Genomic DNA, 15,880 nt, shown 5'->3' with positions numbered 1-15,880 from the left:
GTCATTTGCTAGGACATATGTTCTGCATAGTTCCAGTAGATCATTAGAAATTTGTCTCCAAGTTGTGGGGGGGACTGAGCAGGGAGCTTGTGGCCTGCCTGCCCAGTCTATACGTCATAACTACGCTCCTTTTCAAACAGTGTATCTTCTACGTCTGCTTCTGATTCACAACAATTTAATTTATTTTTTTTATCAGAAAGGCTCTTTTGATTTTAGTTTTATGTCGTGATATATCTCCTCGATCCTCAAAAATCCCACAAGTACATGTTGAAAACGTCTGAAACACAATTTTTCTTGGAGTGGGTTTTTTTTTTTTTTTTAACTTGTCCTGTCCAACAACTGGGCAGTCAGATGAGAGCTGAGGGCCTCTTGGGTTGGACATATTTTACTTTAACAAGAGGGGTTATTAATCTTCAGACAAACCAAAGGTATGCCTGAATAAACCCCTTTTGTAATTGAGGCCAACCTATATTAATTACAAACATGTCTTTGGTGTTGGACCGGACGGAAAAGGAAAGAGGGGAAGAAGAGAGAGGGACGTTAGAGAGAGGGGGGGTAGGGGGTGATAATAGGAGGGGAAGGGGGATAAGACCATGAAGCAGCATAAAGCAACAAGTTTACTGGTTGTTAATCATTATGGTAAGGTTCAAATGTAGTACAATAAGGGCGGAGCCTGTCCACACACACACTCAAATGTTATAAACACACATGTCGACATGTATACAAAACAGATAGTGTTCACACGCATACTTATGCCTTAAAACCAACTAGTGTGAAATATTTCAGTCATTCAGTAAAGCAAACTGTTAGTGCAAAGGTGAGCTAACACCTGTGCTCAGGTGAGTGTTTATGTTCTTCTAAAATGGATGGTGGAACGTGGAAAGAAGGAGGGAGAGTGCCCAGCCATCCCCACCCCAAGACCCCCACCGCAGCAGCAGCGGCAGCCGGAATCCCCCCAACGCCACACGGGAACCGGCAGGGAACAACCGTCGCCCGGGCGACCAAGCCCGCCGCCCAGGCCAGGGCCAGCAGGACCGCCGCAAGGCCCCCAGAGCCAGAGAGCAGGGAGGCACGGAGGGAAAGAGAGCGCCGCCCCAGCCCGACCAGGAGAGCAGCCCCCCCGCCGCGCCGGGAGAACCCAACGCAGGGCCCCACCGGAGAAGGACGCCCACAGCCCCAGACGAGCACCCCACCACCACCCAGGAGTTCCGGGCATCCCCCCGCCCCGACCCCAGGTACGAGCAAGGACCCCCCAAGGGAGACCCGCTCCGCACTCCAGGCAGCCATCCGCCCGGCCCACGGTTGGTCCAGGGAAGAGCGAGGCAGGGGCCCGCCGCCCCCGCCCAGGAGGGGGGAACCCCGGGGAAAAAAGAGGGCCCACAAGGGGTGTTGTAAATATGGCCCGACCAGGCTCGGCCACAGTTGGAAATTTGGCGGGGCCCAGCACTCAGGAGCAAGGACCAGAACCCACCCCCCAGGGACACGAACACCCCCGGCTCAGATGTAATGTGAACCCCCCCACCGCGCGGAGAGAGCACCGCCGGGCCCAGGAAGCCGGCACCCCGGGGACACGGCCGCCGTTGCAAAGGGGCCCGTACCCCCCACCAGGGAAGAGGCAGGGGACAGATGGTCCTAGGTCCCACCTTCCTTGCAAAATGTGTGTGCGTGTATGTGTGTTTGAGAGAGTGTGTGTGTGCATGTGTGTGTGTTTATGTTGGGATGTATATATTGAGGGGGGAGGGGTGTATGTACTAAGGGGGGTGCAGTTAAAATTGGCGGGTAGGGTTGTGGGTTTTTAATTGAGGCCCAAAACCAGAAGAAACAACTATTCCAAACATCAGTTTATGTAAGTTTACATTAAAATGTCATGAATATTATGTGAATGAGGGGGTCATGTGCAGATGAAAAAAAAAAGATTTATAATAGATAAAATCTTAATAAAATCCTCAAACTGTCACTTGTCACCTGAACAACAATAAGGTCTGGTCTTCAACCTATTTAAAGGGACTACATCATGCAAAATCAACTTTGAGCTTTTGAGTGTATTACAATGTTAATTCTTTATTACTAACAACCCCAAACATCAAAATGTCTTTTTGGATAACATAAACTATGAATTAAATATTTCTAATGTAGTTGCCAACGAATTAATATAACAATAAATTTGAGAATAGAGTTTAATAGTATATTCTTTGAAAAGTCTTTGCAAAACTTCTCAATAGAAAATTTCAGATTTTGTATCTACCCTTATTACTGTCATGTTGTTGTTTGCTCTTCTCTGCAACCTATTTGTTAAACAAGGGTTCAGAACAACAGCGGCTGCTGATGGGAGTCGGTTGTGTGGGTGTAATGTCATCCTGCTGTGCTTTGGGGGGGGTGAGACGCTGCCTGACAGTGGTACCCACTCATTGTAATTGGCCTTTGGTTGCTGTGACAGAACAAGTGTCAAGGAGAGTGATGAGAAGACCTAAGGGGGCACCAATGTCAAGGAGAGTGACAAAGGTGCCTTAAGGGGCAGCATGACTGTTGTTTATTATTTTCTGTGCACAATTCTACTGTCAGACTATAGTGTTGAGAAAATACAGAGTTTGCTTCAGTTTAAAAGCTTTTTGTCTATTTTTTCATGTTCTCTTTGCCAGTTTTGTACAAATTATGGCACAATGGACAAAAAAGATAAACAGGTCGGAATAAAGGCGTTTGCAACTCTGTATTAAACCATCATTTTAATAAATAAACCTATATCTTCACATTTTATGTTGCCAACCAAAACAGCTTTCAAACTTTTTACAAATCTCCAAAACTAACGTAGTTTTCACACAACGAGGCCCACTTAAAAGCATTCAGTTTTTTCCACTGGACTTAGGTTAATTTTGTATTTTTTTTCATTTGAGATAGCCAAAAGAATGTCGACACTGGAGCTAAATCTTAAATGTACAATTTCACATATGGCGTCTTTTCATCGTGGTTCTGTGTAGATGTGTGCTGGTTACCTCGCCCTGGCTGCCTTCACGCAGGTTGTAGGTGAGGTTGTTATGGATGTCTGAGGCAAACAGGCTGGCATACTCGGGGTACAGTTCCAGCACCTCTCTCAAACCGCGCACACTGATATACTGGAGATCGCAGTAGGTGAGCGCTTTCACGTCCGCATTGGTCTTGATCACCTGCTCACTCCCAGGCAAATCCGATCCAATTAAGTCTCCTTTTCCTAAAATCCCAAATAAGGAATCACTTGATGGCTTCACTTTATAACATACACATTTCACTGGTATTTCCCCTTGATACACACCTAATATAGCCAACACCATGTCATCTTTCAACACCTCTAGAGAGCCAGAGCAGACAAAGTAATTGGCATGCAGAGCGTCACCCTGCCGGATCAGGTACTCCCCCGGTACACAGAAAGAGGTTTTTATGTGAAGCGAGAGCGAGCGCAGGCAGCCACGACTGGCCCCCTTAAAGACGGGCAGCTGGAGGATGTCTTTGTTCAGATGCATTGCGATGTCGGCCCGCAGCTCATCAGGAAAGTTGTGCAGGAGCTGTTGTTTAAAGGATATGTAATCAAGTCAGACACACACTGATAATCATGTAACAAAATGCATCACCACTTCTTCTCAACTTCAGCGGGGTATCTCTTTATCTTTTGGCAAAACAACACATTAAAATGGATAAGTGATGGATCTCCCAACAGGTTGTTAAACCTTGAAGTCTCTTAAGGACAGAGAGCCTCACCTCCTAAAGCTATCACACTGAAGAGGACTCCTACCTCGTTAGCATCTATACCATTGTTGACAGACCATGTTGTCTGGAAGTACTCCAGCATGCGCTGCTTGAGCTGCTGAGGCAGGCGGTGCACTCGGATGAAGTCCTTCAGGTCCTTCATGCGTGTGTGGTAGAGAGACCGGCGGGAGTACATGCGCTGGATGATGGCGGTGACGTTACCGAAAACCACGGCGTGCATCAGAGCTGCAAGAGCCAAATACATGAAAAAACAGCAGAAAGGAATGAAAAAAGTACTGAAGTTTTTACAATCAGTTTATTAATTCTGGGTGCAAAGTTGGTCCTAATTAAAAAAGAAGATCTAGAAATGGTTGCTAATGGTGTTTTGTCCAGCAGACAAATTTCATTTTGTGGTTAATTTGTTTTGCATCCACACTGTAGTGAACCGCATTAGGGGGTTCACTAGTGTGTGAACTGGTACACTTGTTTTAAACGGACCACAGTTTAGATGAGTTTTATAGACACCAAACAAAGCAGACTGTATGAGGAAACAAATTGGCCTGAACCAAACAAAAACCAATGTGAAAGCAACATCAGGCTTTGGGAAATGAACTAGTGACTTGTTTACTGATTAAGCCTTAACCAGAACCAGAAGGGCACCGTGCAATAACAACAACCAAACGTCATAAATGCCTGCAACGTACATTAGCCTTACGAATACTCCATGATACACTTATTACACAGACACACAACAATTTTTCTATGGTCACAACGTACCTTGCTTTTTCAAGCTTTTCACAGTAAACTATACTCATTTCCAAAAGAACGATTTGTAATGACAGTTATTTTTGCAGCTCATTTTACTACTCGCAAGTAAGACGACTCGATCTTTGATGCATCGCCTTTCGCTCTTTGTAGGGTGTGCCCATTTCATAACGTCAACCTAGAGTCGGCCTGGGCAGTATGTCTGCGTTTCACCCACGAAAACAAACAACATCCGAACTTTTGCGAAGACGGACGTGCAAATGGTGCATTTAAAATAAATGCGTTTTAGCCGATTACCGCTGGCATCTGTGTTCCCCTTAAGATGTAGCGGCTTCTCTCTAAGACCCTTCATGAGCCCTTACAACCCAAAAACCAACAGTACCCGAGTACACCTGAGTCTTTCTGGGAAACCGATGACTAGTTATTGGTCACTGGCACAAAAATCCTACCAGGGAACAAATATAAAACTACTTGGTAGTTAATAGCCTTCTGGTCAACTTATATATATGGTTTTGTTCAGAAATGTACATTAATTAATGACTTGCACAAAATTGGTTACAGTAATTAATTAATTGAAATTAATTAATTGTTTGAAAAAAGAAGTAAAGGTCAAAGGATTGAAATAAAAAAAACTGTCCTCTTAAATTTGTTAGACAGTAAAAAATTGGCAAAAAGACAAAATAAATCAGATGTAACTTTAGTTCAGAATTAGAGCTAATTTGGCAATTTTTACTGGTTACAGATTCCTTTCTCTGTGGTAAAATATTTTTGTTGTGCTACAACTATAGTTCAGTTTCAGGTGGGACACCATTATTTTTTAATTAGTCCCTTTATATTAACTCATTTATTTCCAGGTAGATTTTAATCCCATAGAACCATGAGCTTTCAGCATCAATAAAATCCCATCTTTAATTGGTTTGTCACCTTGCACAGTACATAACATTTTTTTTTTACAAAAACATAAAGGTTTACCAAGTCTTTGTTGGGTTGTTGCACCCATCGTTTCCACCTTTGCTTAAATAATCTTTTTTTCTGAAAGATGGCAGCAAGCTGTGATTTAAAGGTCAGCTAAATTCCACCTAATCCCAGCTGAATTCCCTGCACCGGCATGCGAGGATGACAACCTGGTGTCAGACATACCGCCTATGAGCATCGTGCAGATGGAGAAGATCTTCTCTGCATCGGTGTTGGCACAGACGTTTCCGAACCCCACACTGGTCAGGCTGCTAAGGGTGAAGTATAGGGCGGCAATGTAGGAGCTGCGCACAGTCGGACCACCTGCTGTGCTGTTAATGTAGGGAGTCTCCAGTCGCTTCCCCAGCTCGTGGAGCCATCCTCCAAAACAAGAAACAGTGTTCAAACAATAAGGATCTTGTTAGCAGCATGTCAGCCAACACAGGGGTGGATGTTAGAGACAAAATCGTCCTTGGATGTGGTGTCTGACAAAGAACAATGTCTTTCTGGTTGTGTGTCAGAAAAAAAGGCTGTATGCAGAGTGAGGAAGGCGGTTTGTTGATGCAGGACATGCTACAACCATTTCCTGCTGTAAAACAGCCGTGTGTTAGGAGGAATGATCTAATCTCCTTTGAGATACAAAGAAGTATACACAAGCATGAGCTGTTAAAAACCCATGCTGACTGCATCTCATTGTGCAACATGATGTTCTGCTGTTGTCAACATCTGCAGTAGTATGTGAACATGCTTAAATGAGAAGCATCAAGAGGATAATCTCTGATTTTTCTTGGATGATAATCAAAAAAGAGGCGTGCTGTCATTTGATGAGCTTTTATTTTTTTTAAACAGAAGAAAAAAAAGAAAAGGCTGCTTGCTTCCAGCTCGTAATCTGGTTTTAGACAGTTCTCATTACGGCTGACGAGTACGTGGCTCACCACCGCTGAACACAGCCAGAGACCCAATAGGTGAGCCAGAACTATTTATAGCTGACAAAACAAACATCCGTTTGCTGCACTGGCAGAAAAACTCTACAAGTTGTATAAACTGTGAGCTTAAAAAGAAAAACACAAACGGTTAACCTCATGAAGACAGTTAACAACACCAGAATTGTCAGACTTACCTATTTCCCAGGTCTCATTGGTGTGGATTTCCTTGCGTCCAATCATGTACCAGACGCAGGCCATCCAGTGCGCCAGCAGGGCAAACACAGACATCAGTAAGGTCAGCACCATGGCGCTGTACTGAGAGTAACGGTCAAGCTTCTGCAGAAGACGAAGGAGGCGCAGCAGACGCACGGTCTTTAGCAAGTGAACCAATGAGGTCTAAACACAACCACAAAGAAAAGAAATTTGTCATTTTAATATATGAGTACATTTAATATGTTTGATATTTAACTGCACATGTATGTACGTACTAGGGATGCAATGATTCACTTTCCCCACTATTCAGTTTAATGGTGTAACATACAGTTGGGTTTTAAATCAAGAATTGTGGTATCCCTGGTATGTACACTGCTCATATGTTTTTGGGATTGTTTATTTCATGGATATACACTCGCAAGCTTCTAGCTTTGCTAACGTTCCACCTGGTCTCCTGGACACACAGTATGTCTACCTTTCTCCTCTGCATCATGTCAACCAAGTCTCTACTTTTACTTGTTAGTTCCAACACACAAAGTCCCTACTCTCAGTCCAACACTCAAGGTTTTTCTATGTTCTCTTTTCGTACGAACGCGCCTTCCTCCTCTCCTTCGACCAACATTAGTCCAATTTCCTCTGGCACCCTGCGACAAGAAGGATGCTGAGGCTAGAGCTGTCAGGCAAGATGTCTAGAGGAAGACCAAAAAGGAGGTTTATGGATGCATTGAACAAAGACATGAAGGTAGCTGGTGTTAGAGGAGAGGATACAGAAGACAGTGTTAGATGGAGGAAGCTGATTTGCTGTGGCGACCACTGAAGGGAAAAGCCGAAAGGAAAAGAACAATTTACTCTTACCCACCCCCTGCTGTGGAACAGTGCAATTTCCCCTTCTGAGGGATTAATACAGACATCTTGCCTCGTCTTATCTTAATTATCCATCGGTCCGAAGCATGTGTAAAAGTTGATTTCTTTGATTGGCATTGTGCCATTTTTTGCAACCACTTTTTAAAAATGGTTACTAGGTAAATACTATCGAAGCACACAAGTGGACTGAAATATTGCAAAAACTGGCCATGTTTTTATCAAAAACCTGTGTCAGATGAATGTACATTGTTTGGAAATATATATTTAATCCCAAAATGATACAATGGTAAATGCAAAGGAGACCTCATGTATGAAGATGTTCCTGTTCATGCGCGTTTCCATTTATTTAAAAGGGATTACTGGTATTGTTTTCTACTTTGACCTCAAGTATTTCTATAAGTGTTTTTTGGTTGTTGTTCTTTAGTTCAGTTTGGCATTCTGGGAGTATAAGTGGTTTAGTAGCATCACCAGAATTGGTTTAAACAAAAAAATCTGATTTGAACAATTTTCGTTAAAATTCAATGTGACTGGAGTTTAATGACAAACATTTTGTCTGCTCCAAGACATGACTTCTGTTTTGAAATACATAACTGTCCAACAATGTTGAATTTAACTTTTTTTTTTTATGGGCAAAATCTGAATGTTTATAGCTTTTTTAAAATATTGTTGTCTCTATCAATAATTATGTATTTGTTTGTAATTAAAAGATATTTAGTCACATAGTAACAAAGCAACATCAGGAAGGGACAAAACTTAGACAATTTTAAGTAATTTACTGGAAATGTTTTATTTGTAGAGTTTCCAGACCATCAATTTAAATAATATCAGCACATTTGCTAACAACGATCCCTCATCTAGAGTTGGATTGATCCTCTTTTTTTGTTTCAGCCTTATTTGCAATAAATAAAAAAGCAAATTAAGGTTTTACGTGCTAATCCTGAATAATGAATCAAGTTACATGATGCATAAAATACTGTCCAGCAATACTTTGATTTAAAAAACAACAACTTTGAAACATTTGAGTGTGTTGGTTAAAATGAATGTGCTACTGTATTCTAAGTCTTCCTTCTCTTACCTGAAAGCTTTAGTTTCTTTTGACATCTTCTACATTAAGCCTTTTCACTGTATTATTTAAATTATTTCCCTACATGTGTCTCTAAACTATAATGAAGAGGTTGTACTTTTCATGACAACCCACTTATCAGTTTTTCTAAAAAGGTATTCCAGCTTGTGTTGCTTTCAAAAAGGATTTTTAAAATTAATTTTTTTCTTTTTAAAATTCTTTTCTGTTTCACGATTGTGTGTTTGTTTTTAAAATTGCCACAAGTCCAGCTACAGCATCTTTTTCCAGTTGTAATCTACATTTTCTCTCTCATGTACAATGGAGTTGTTGCCATTGAGATGAATCATAGAGTCGTAAACAGTTGTCGTACTCACTACTGTGATGTTGAAGGCATATAACAGGTCAAAGGGAAGAGCTGCAACCAAGTCCACAAAGAACCAAGTCGTGACATAGTGGATGCAAATGGAACGGCCTTTGTACACCACCTGGCCCGACTGACTCACATAGGTGGTACGAAAGTTCAGGATGATGTCTGTAAATACAAGGAAAAGCAGCAAAAGTTTTCACATTGATTTTTCAAAGGAAGGAGCAAAACTAGCAAAAATGTAAAGTTTAGAAGAAATCATTCCTTTTTTGGTGGTTCACTTGAATGATGAATACTTAAATGGCGCTTTTATATCTTCCTTGAAGGCTCTTTTACGGTCACAGTCCCATTCACCCATGCACACACACACATTCACACACTTCTCTGCCTAACATTGCTGCCAACCTATAACCTACACTTACAGCTCTTTTAAACTACATTAAAATTCCACTTTAAATTTTTTTTAAATCAAAGGAACTAATTTCTTTGAAATACTTTGCAGTTGCAACAGCTACCCATTTGAGGTTACCCACCGCAAAACCTGAACAGTTTAAAAGGCACGGAAGAAAGTTATCAACTGCATATCAGAACTGGAGCGAGTACGTAAATGAGTAGTAAATGGTATTCTTTTGGCTACGTCAAAATTAAGTCAATTCCGTCACCATTTTTTTGCAATAAGGTTGCACCAATGTTAGAGCAAGACGAAGAAAAGAATTGGTCCGAATCGGTCAGTCATTGTTTCTACGACAACCATTGCTGCCAATCAGGAGTGAGCTTGTTGGAGGAAGTCCACACCCCTACCACTTGAAAGTGGGTCACACAAAATCTGTCAATGTCTTTGAACGTTCAATGTAGGACCACCTACTTTTATTGGTGCATCTGATTGGACTGTGTGTCTTACAGAAAAAATATTGTAAAAAAAAAATTAGAAAATGTTTTAAAAAAAAAGGTAGCAGAACAAGTATGGTTATTCTGACAAATAGAATGACAGTAGTAGCCGTTTTTTTCTCTATGGACGTTTGTGGGACTTTGGCGTCTTGGAGCTTGTGAGCACTTCCTGTTTGGAATGACGGGGGGAGGAGTCAGTTAGTCCAGTTCTTATTCAGTCAGTAAAGAAAACCAACAAGTTGCACTAATCCTTTGTGGCAGTCACCTGCACCTTTTTTCCAACCAATCTGAGATCTGTGCTCCTTTAAATTTCTGCAGTAAACATTTCTACTTTTTTTTTCCCTTTTGTTCTTTGGTCCCTTTGCATTGACGCTGGAGTGAATCACACCAAAGTTCACTTACAGGTGAACAAAGAGCCTTTTTTTAGGCGGATTAGAGCTCGCGTTCCAAAGTCAACTAGTGTGAAAGAATCAGAACACTGGGAAAGAAAAGCAGCTTTTGCGTCTAAAACATGTAGAATCGTTTAACAGATGGAAAATGTTGTCGTTTTCAGGCGTCCTTATGGATCGGGAAGAGAATCTGACAGGATCATCTGACCCAGCTGTCAGACTGCAGTGAGCACAAACAAGCAACACATCTTTAGGTCTGACACAGTAACACCTCGTCTGTTATTCCAGCTGTCTATTAAAGCAAATTTCCAGTTAAGCATTCACATGAGTGTAAACTGAATTTGAGATGGTGCACAACAAAAGGGGATTTTTAAAATAAAATAGGATATTTTCTAAAGGAATTGTTGATGACTTTCTTACATGTGCTTTTTCTTCTCTCATCCGCATTTTTCTTTTACAAACTTATCTCTATCGTACAACAGCTGTTCCAGTGTTTTTGTTTTGTTCCTGTCACCTCTGATCCAAACTAGTTTGGGCGCTGACACAGATTTCATCCTGTTCCTCTATTAGGAGGTAGTTTCCCCCTTTCACTACCACACAGGTTTTACCTGGTTTGATGTTTTAATTTCCTTCTTTGTAAAACCTTGAATAAACTTCATTTGTGCGATGGTGCTTCACAAACTGAACTGTGGTTTGGTGCTGACACATATAACAGTGGTCCCCAATCTTGATCAGGCTACACACCAGTTTACCAGTACTAACTGCCCCACAGACCAATACTGGTCCACCACCTGGGGATTGAGGACCAGTGTTTTACAGTATATTGAATTATTATAGTTGGGAGTAATACTTCATCTCAATTAAAAATGTTTAGACCACCCACCGATGATAAAAAGCATCTCCACTGCTATGTCACTGACGATGGTGGAGCGTGCAGCCGTGACAGAGTCATCGTGCGGCGTGAAGCTGACATTGTAGGGGACGGTGACAGCAACGTAGAAGGTAGCCAGCAGGATCAGCCAATCCCACAGGGCCTTGGAGACGCTGTAGTGGAGCAGAATGAAGCGAGACTTCTGCACCGCCGCCACTTTGTACTCCGGTATGGATGGCTTGTCGACCATGTTCTATCAGAGAGTGTGAAACAGGAACGACAAAGCGGTTGCTGAGTCGAGTAGTAACAGCCTCCAGAATTTTAAGCTCATGATGATAATTGTATGAGAACACTAGACATATGCATAAATGAATATGCTGATAAGCAGATGGTCATGAGACGGGGACGTAAATGGTAGTCAGATGGAGGCTGCAGTGCCAATATTTTTCCGAAACAGACAATGTAATTGTCAGCATCCTTTTGAATGAGTCACTATATGGTAGCAACTCATAACAAGCACTTATGAAGATGTTTCGAGTATTCTCTTCATGACAGACACTTAAAGAAACCATTTTATTAAACCAACATTTGTGCTTGATCATTTCAGAAGGTTATTAACATAGTAACAAATCATTGTACTCGAATACAAGTAGAATTACTTTAAAATAAATTCATTTAAAAATGTAGTCAACCAAGTAATGACGAAAGGAATAATGAAAGAGTTAAACTGCAACTGGTAAAAAGAACTATAAAATCTTGAGTAATCGTTTAAATGCGTTAATTATACATGTTTATAAAAAAAAAAGGTTCTTTAAAGTCATTTTTCATGTTCATTCAGTTTGTAGCTGTTAAAAATGTTTGGTACCTTGAGAATTACGCAGTTTACTTATATTTTGCATAGTTTATATGCAATTATCATATAAATTGTATGCCATTTTGAATGATTTTGCGAGATGCATACACAAAATTGTGGCTTTCCACAATGGTAACATTATGCAATTGATGCACAGATCACTACTGAATTGCATAAACAGCATTTAAACATAAACAAGTATAAACAGCGCGATAATCACACACAGTTCATGTTCTATGCTGATTTACGTTTTCTTTGCATGGTTTAGTAGTACTTCATCTGTGGTATTAATGTGGTTCATTTGTGATACAACTGTGAAAATCTACTTTAAAGACCAAAATTGTTCTCACTTTTTCCATGTATATTTACGTATGACCAATTTTAATCAATGCACTATGCGCAAAATGTACGTAGCGACTGCATGACAGGGTCTACGTTATGTTTTCTTAAAGTGTAAGACTTAAACTAACATTATTTTGCCTTTTAAAAAGCTTTCTTGATAAGATTATTTTTCTTGCGAGATGGAAAATACAACAAAATTATTTGAAGCAAGGTATGTTAAGAACCAAATAAACCAAAAACTTCAAAATAATATTTTTAATTCACTAATTTTTTGTACAATTTATGTCTCTTTCAGGAGTTTATAAATAAATTAAATAAAAATATACGTCTGTCCTTTTTGCCAACAATAGGACTTTAATTTGTGTAGATTAAACAAGGTAAACAAGAGTAACAATAAGACAAACCAAGGCTGAGGTAAATGTCTGAATTAGTAGTTCTTCGTCACTTAAATATATAAAAAGTTCTGTGCAGTAAAAGTACTCTTAAGACTACAATTTAACTAAAGGTTCTTAAAAGAAAATAAATGTAACTTGTTGCCACCTTTTGATTTCAAAAAATGGCTTTTCTGGAGCACAATAAGCCACTTTTAGTATATTTTTAATGTATTTCATAATGTTTTTAGGTGAGAAAATAAAAATGTCATGAAGCAAAAAGTTCACCAACAGACATGGTGTGAAAATGTGGTGAGAAACTAGAGGTAAGACGGTTCACGTGTGCCGCATTTATCTACAGCTCTGCAACACGTGAAAAGACAAAGAGACGTATACATCATGCAGTTTCACTGCCGTGTCGTTGCTTTTGTGAAAAAGACAAGACAGCAAACCATCTCCACTGAGAGATGAAGCAGCTTGAGGTCAAAGGTCTGAACGCTTTGGCTCCCTCACAATAACTGATTCAGTCTCAGGCTGACAGCATCGATTCTGGCAGAACAGCCATAAACGGCATCTTAGATTGTTTTTGTGCAACTGAGATGAGAAGTGTGCACGTTCTGAAAAAAGGGAATCTGAAATGATTTCAAATGAGCAATTGTGGTAATAATATAAACATTAAAGAATGACGAAGTGTTAAATTTTCGAAGAATGGAAATACATATGCTGTTCTCATTTTCAGTAAAATATATAACATAATTTCCGGACTATAAGCCGCTACAAAAGTAGCTTATTCAGTGACGCGGCTAATTTATAAATTTCATTGGCGGCGGCCGCCGTGTACGTATTTTCTGACACAGCGAATGGTTTGAATTCTCTAACACCAAACACAAGTCAATTGTTTTTCAACACACCTCTAAGCAGCTAAACAGCATGGACCTGACTTCAGGTCTTAGACACTTCAGTCATGGTTCAACAAAACGAAACACGCATGCCCAGCCGCATCCCAGAATCCTTTGGTGCCATTAGACCCAACGTGCACGTGATCGCCGCTACAATATGATGAAGCTTTCAAGTTAAAAGCAATCGTTAAAAGCAGCGTGAAAAAACCCACCATCACCAACGGGTTTGGAAAAGCCGGTCAGCTGCGTGACGGAGACAACAGCGCATGGAGTGAATTTACCTCTGAGTCATAGTGACTCGGCTGGCTGCACGTAAATATGTGGGAATAATATCAGCCTTTATTTTGTCGGGACACGACTGGAAACACAAATTGACGTGATCGTTTTAACGGTTATTAAGGACTGAGCGGAGTTTTGCATTGAAACGCGAGGCGAGCCTCCGTGTGAGCTGGATACTGCGTGTCGTTTGAGCTGCGGGGCCGATGGCAGTCTGAAGGCTCCCACACGTAACAACGCATCCGCCCCTCATACACAAAACGTACAGTATTAAGTCCGATTGCTCTGCACAGACACGATTTGCTCCGTTCACGGCGCAATGGGGACGAAGCGCTCCTCCTTGAAGCCGCCCTGGCCAGAGCTGTCGGAGTAGATAGGAAGGGGAGACAAGGAGCGCGCGGGAGCGCAGAGGCGTCGAGCCATTCTGCAGGCTGCAGCCAGGGCTTACTCGAGGCGTCCGCGGAGCAACAGTGTTTGTTGTGGAAGGAAACTTCTGACCCACGCGCCGCGAGGAGGCGCGCGTATCGCGCTGAGGCGCGCGCTTTTCAGTCGTCGCTGCTTTATTTTACCGGTGTGTTTTTTAACCAGCCCTGTTACTCCCATAACGCTGCCGAGACACAAGCGGAAGGAGAGCTGTTCCCGTTCACCCCTCCATGCACTGCTGATACTTGCTCATTCTTAAACACTTACAACAGAATGGCGAGCCGGGCGTTGGCCCCGTCTTTAGCCCTTAAGACTCATGGGAAATGGGGGATCGCGGATGTAAATTTCCTCATCATAACTGAGGGATGTAATGTTGATTATATGGTTACTGTTAGTAATTTTATGTATGATACCTAGATTGTCAATAAGTAAATAAAATAAATAAATAAAAAACCATAACTGAGGAACTTGTGAACAGAATAGAGGTGCATACTGTTTGGCAGATGTAGATATACTCAAATTCATGAGCTTGAGGCATAACTGACTCCACCCACTGTGTGCTAATAAATCACACTTGCTCTGTGAGTCAGGACGTGATTCGTCAGGATGACAATATTGCCTAATTCATGCGGCTTGTACTCCAAAGCGGCTTGTGTATGTATAAAATTAGTTAAACACGTGAAAATAGGAGGGTGCGGCTAGTAATCGGGTGCATTTTGTAGTCCGGAATTTACGGTTTATATTTTTACTGACATGTAAAAAAAATGAAATGTTTCTATTGTAAAAAAAATTAGAACTGCAATACACGCAATTTTTTCGCGGTATGAATGCCCCCATGTCATCAGACATCATGTGTAAGCAGTCAGTCTGTGTCAGCGTTTCTATGTCAACCATTTCCACAAATCAGGAGTGAGCTTCTTGGAAGTCCATACCCCTGTCACATGAAAGTGGGAAATCTGTCAATCTAAAGCTTTGAACGTTTGGTGTGGGACCACCACCTACTTGCACTGAGGTCTCTGATTGGCCAGTTTATAATTTGAAGAACTTGTAAAAATAAAAATCAGGATTAATAAGAACAAGTTAAATAAAGGTATCAGAGCAACAATGATTATTCTGACCAAAAGAATGACTAAACAGCTGTTTATTTCTCAATACCGGTACTTCCTGTTTGGAATGGCAGGGGGAGGAGACACTCAGTCCAGTTCTCTTCTACAAACAATGGTGGGGTGTACTTGATCCGTACCACACTCATACAGTTTTCTCCATACCACCACTTAATGGACACGATTGACTCTGTTAACGCAGATACATTATAAACAGTTAATTTGGCTGCAAATGTGGCTGCAGTCGCGGGGGGGGGGGTCCTCCTCAGAGTAAAATGCTCTAAAGTTCTCTTTCCCTCTCATATTGTCCAAATATCCTGTAAAAATAAAAACAATAAACCACATAGAAGAATGGCTCCAAGCTGTGTGTTATTTTTTTTAATGATTTTGCGTTTCGCTGAGATTTTCATTGTCTGTAATGGCAATAATGCAAGAATGTACAGTGTTGCATTTAAGAGCCATTCTTCTTATTTGATGGGACTGTAATTCAGTCAGGGGAGGGTCTCTGTTGTTGAGGAAAGCAGAAATGTGTGTGAACACTGAGGATTCGCCATTGTTTATATGGTTATTATAAAGGAGGCAAAACTGTCGGAGAAGAC

The 15,880-nt window shown here is 41.1% G+C and overlaps 1 protein-coding gene across 2 annotated transcripts in view; it reads right to left on the bottom strand.

Moving 5' to 3' along the window:
* LOC101174955 (potassium voltage-gated channel subfamily H member 4) overlaps positions 1 to 15,880 on the bottom strand; it is a 49,162-nt gene that overhangs the window by 12,377 nt on the left and 20,905 nt on the right. For both annotated transcript variants that reach the window (XM_011487937.3, XM_004080237.4), the window contains exons 5-11: positions 11,027 to 11,267; positions 8,877 to 9,034; positions 6,557 to 6,758; positions 5,623 to 5,817; positions 3,764 to 3,963; positions 3,287 to 3,536; positions 2,991 to 3,205 (exon numbers count right to left, since the gene is read on the bottom strand). In XM_011487937.3, the coding sequence (XP_011486239.1) occupies positions 2,991 to 3,205; positions 3,287 to 3,536; positions 3,764 to 3,963; positions 5,623 to 5,817; positions 6,557 to 6,758; positions 8,877 to 9,034; positions 11,027 to 11,267 (1,461 nt within the window). The remainder of the gene's footprint in view (positions 1 to 2,990; positions 3,206 to 3,286; positions 3,537 to 3,763; positions 3,964 to 5,622; positions 5,818 to 6,556; positions 6,759 to 8,876; positions 9,035 to 11,026; positions 11,268 to 15,880) is intronic.

The sequence above is a fragment of the Oryzias latipes genome, chromosome 19 (assembly GCF_002234675.1).
Source record: "Oryzias latipes chromosome 19, ASM223467v1".
Lineage (NCBI taxonomy): Eukaryota > Metazoa > Chordata > Actinopteri > Beloniformes > Adrianichthyidae > Oryzias > Oryzias latipes.
Note: the sequence above shows the minus strand (reverse complement) of the source record. Positions and strands in the feature narration are given on the sequence as shown.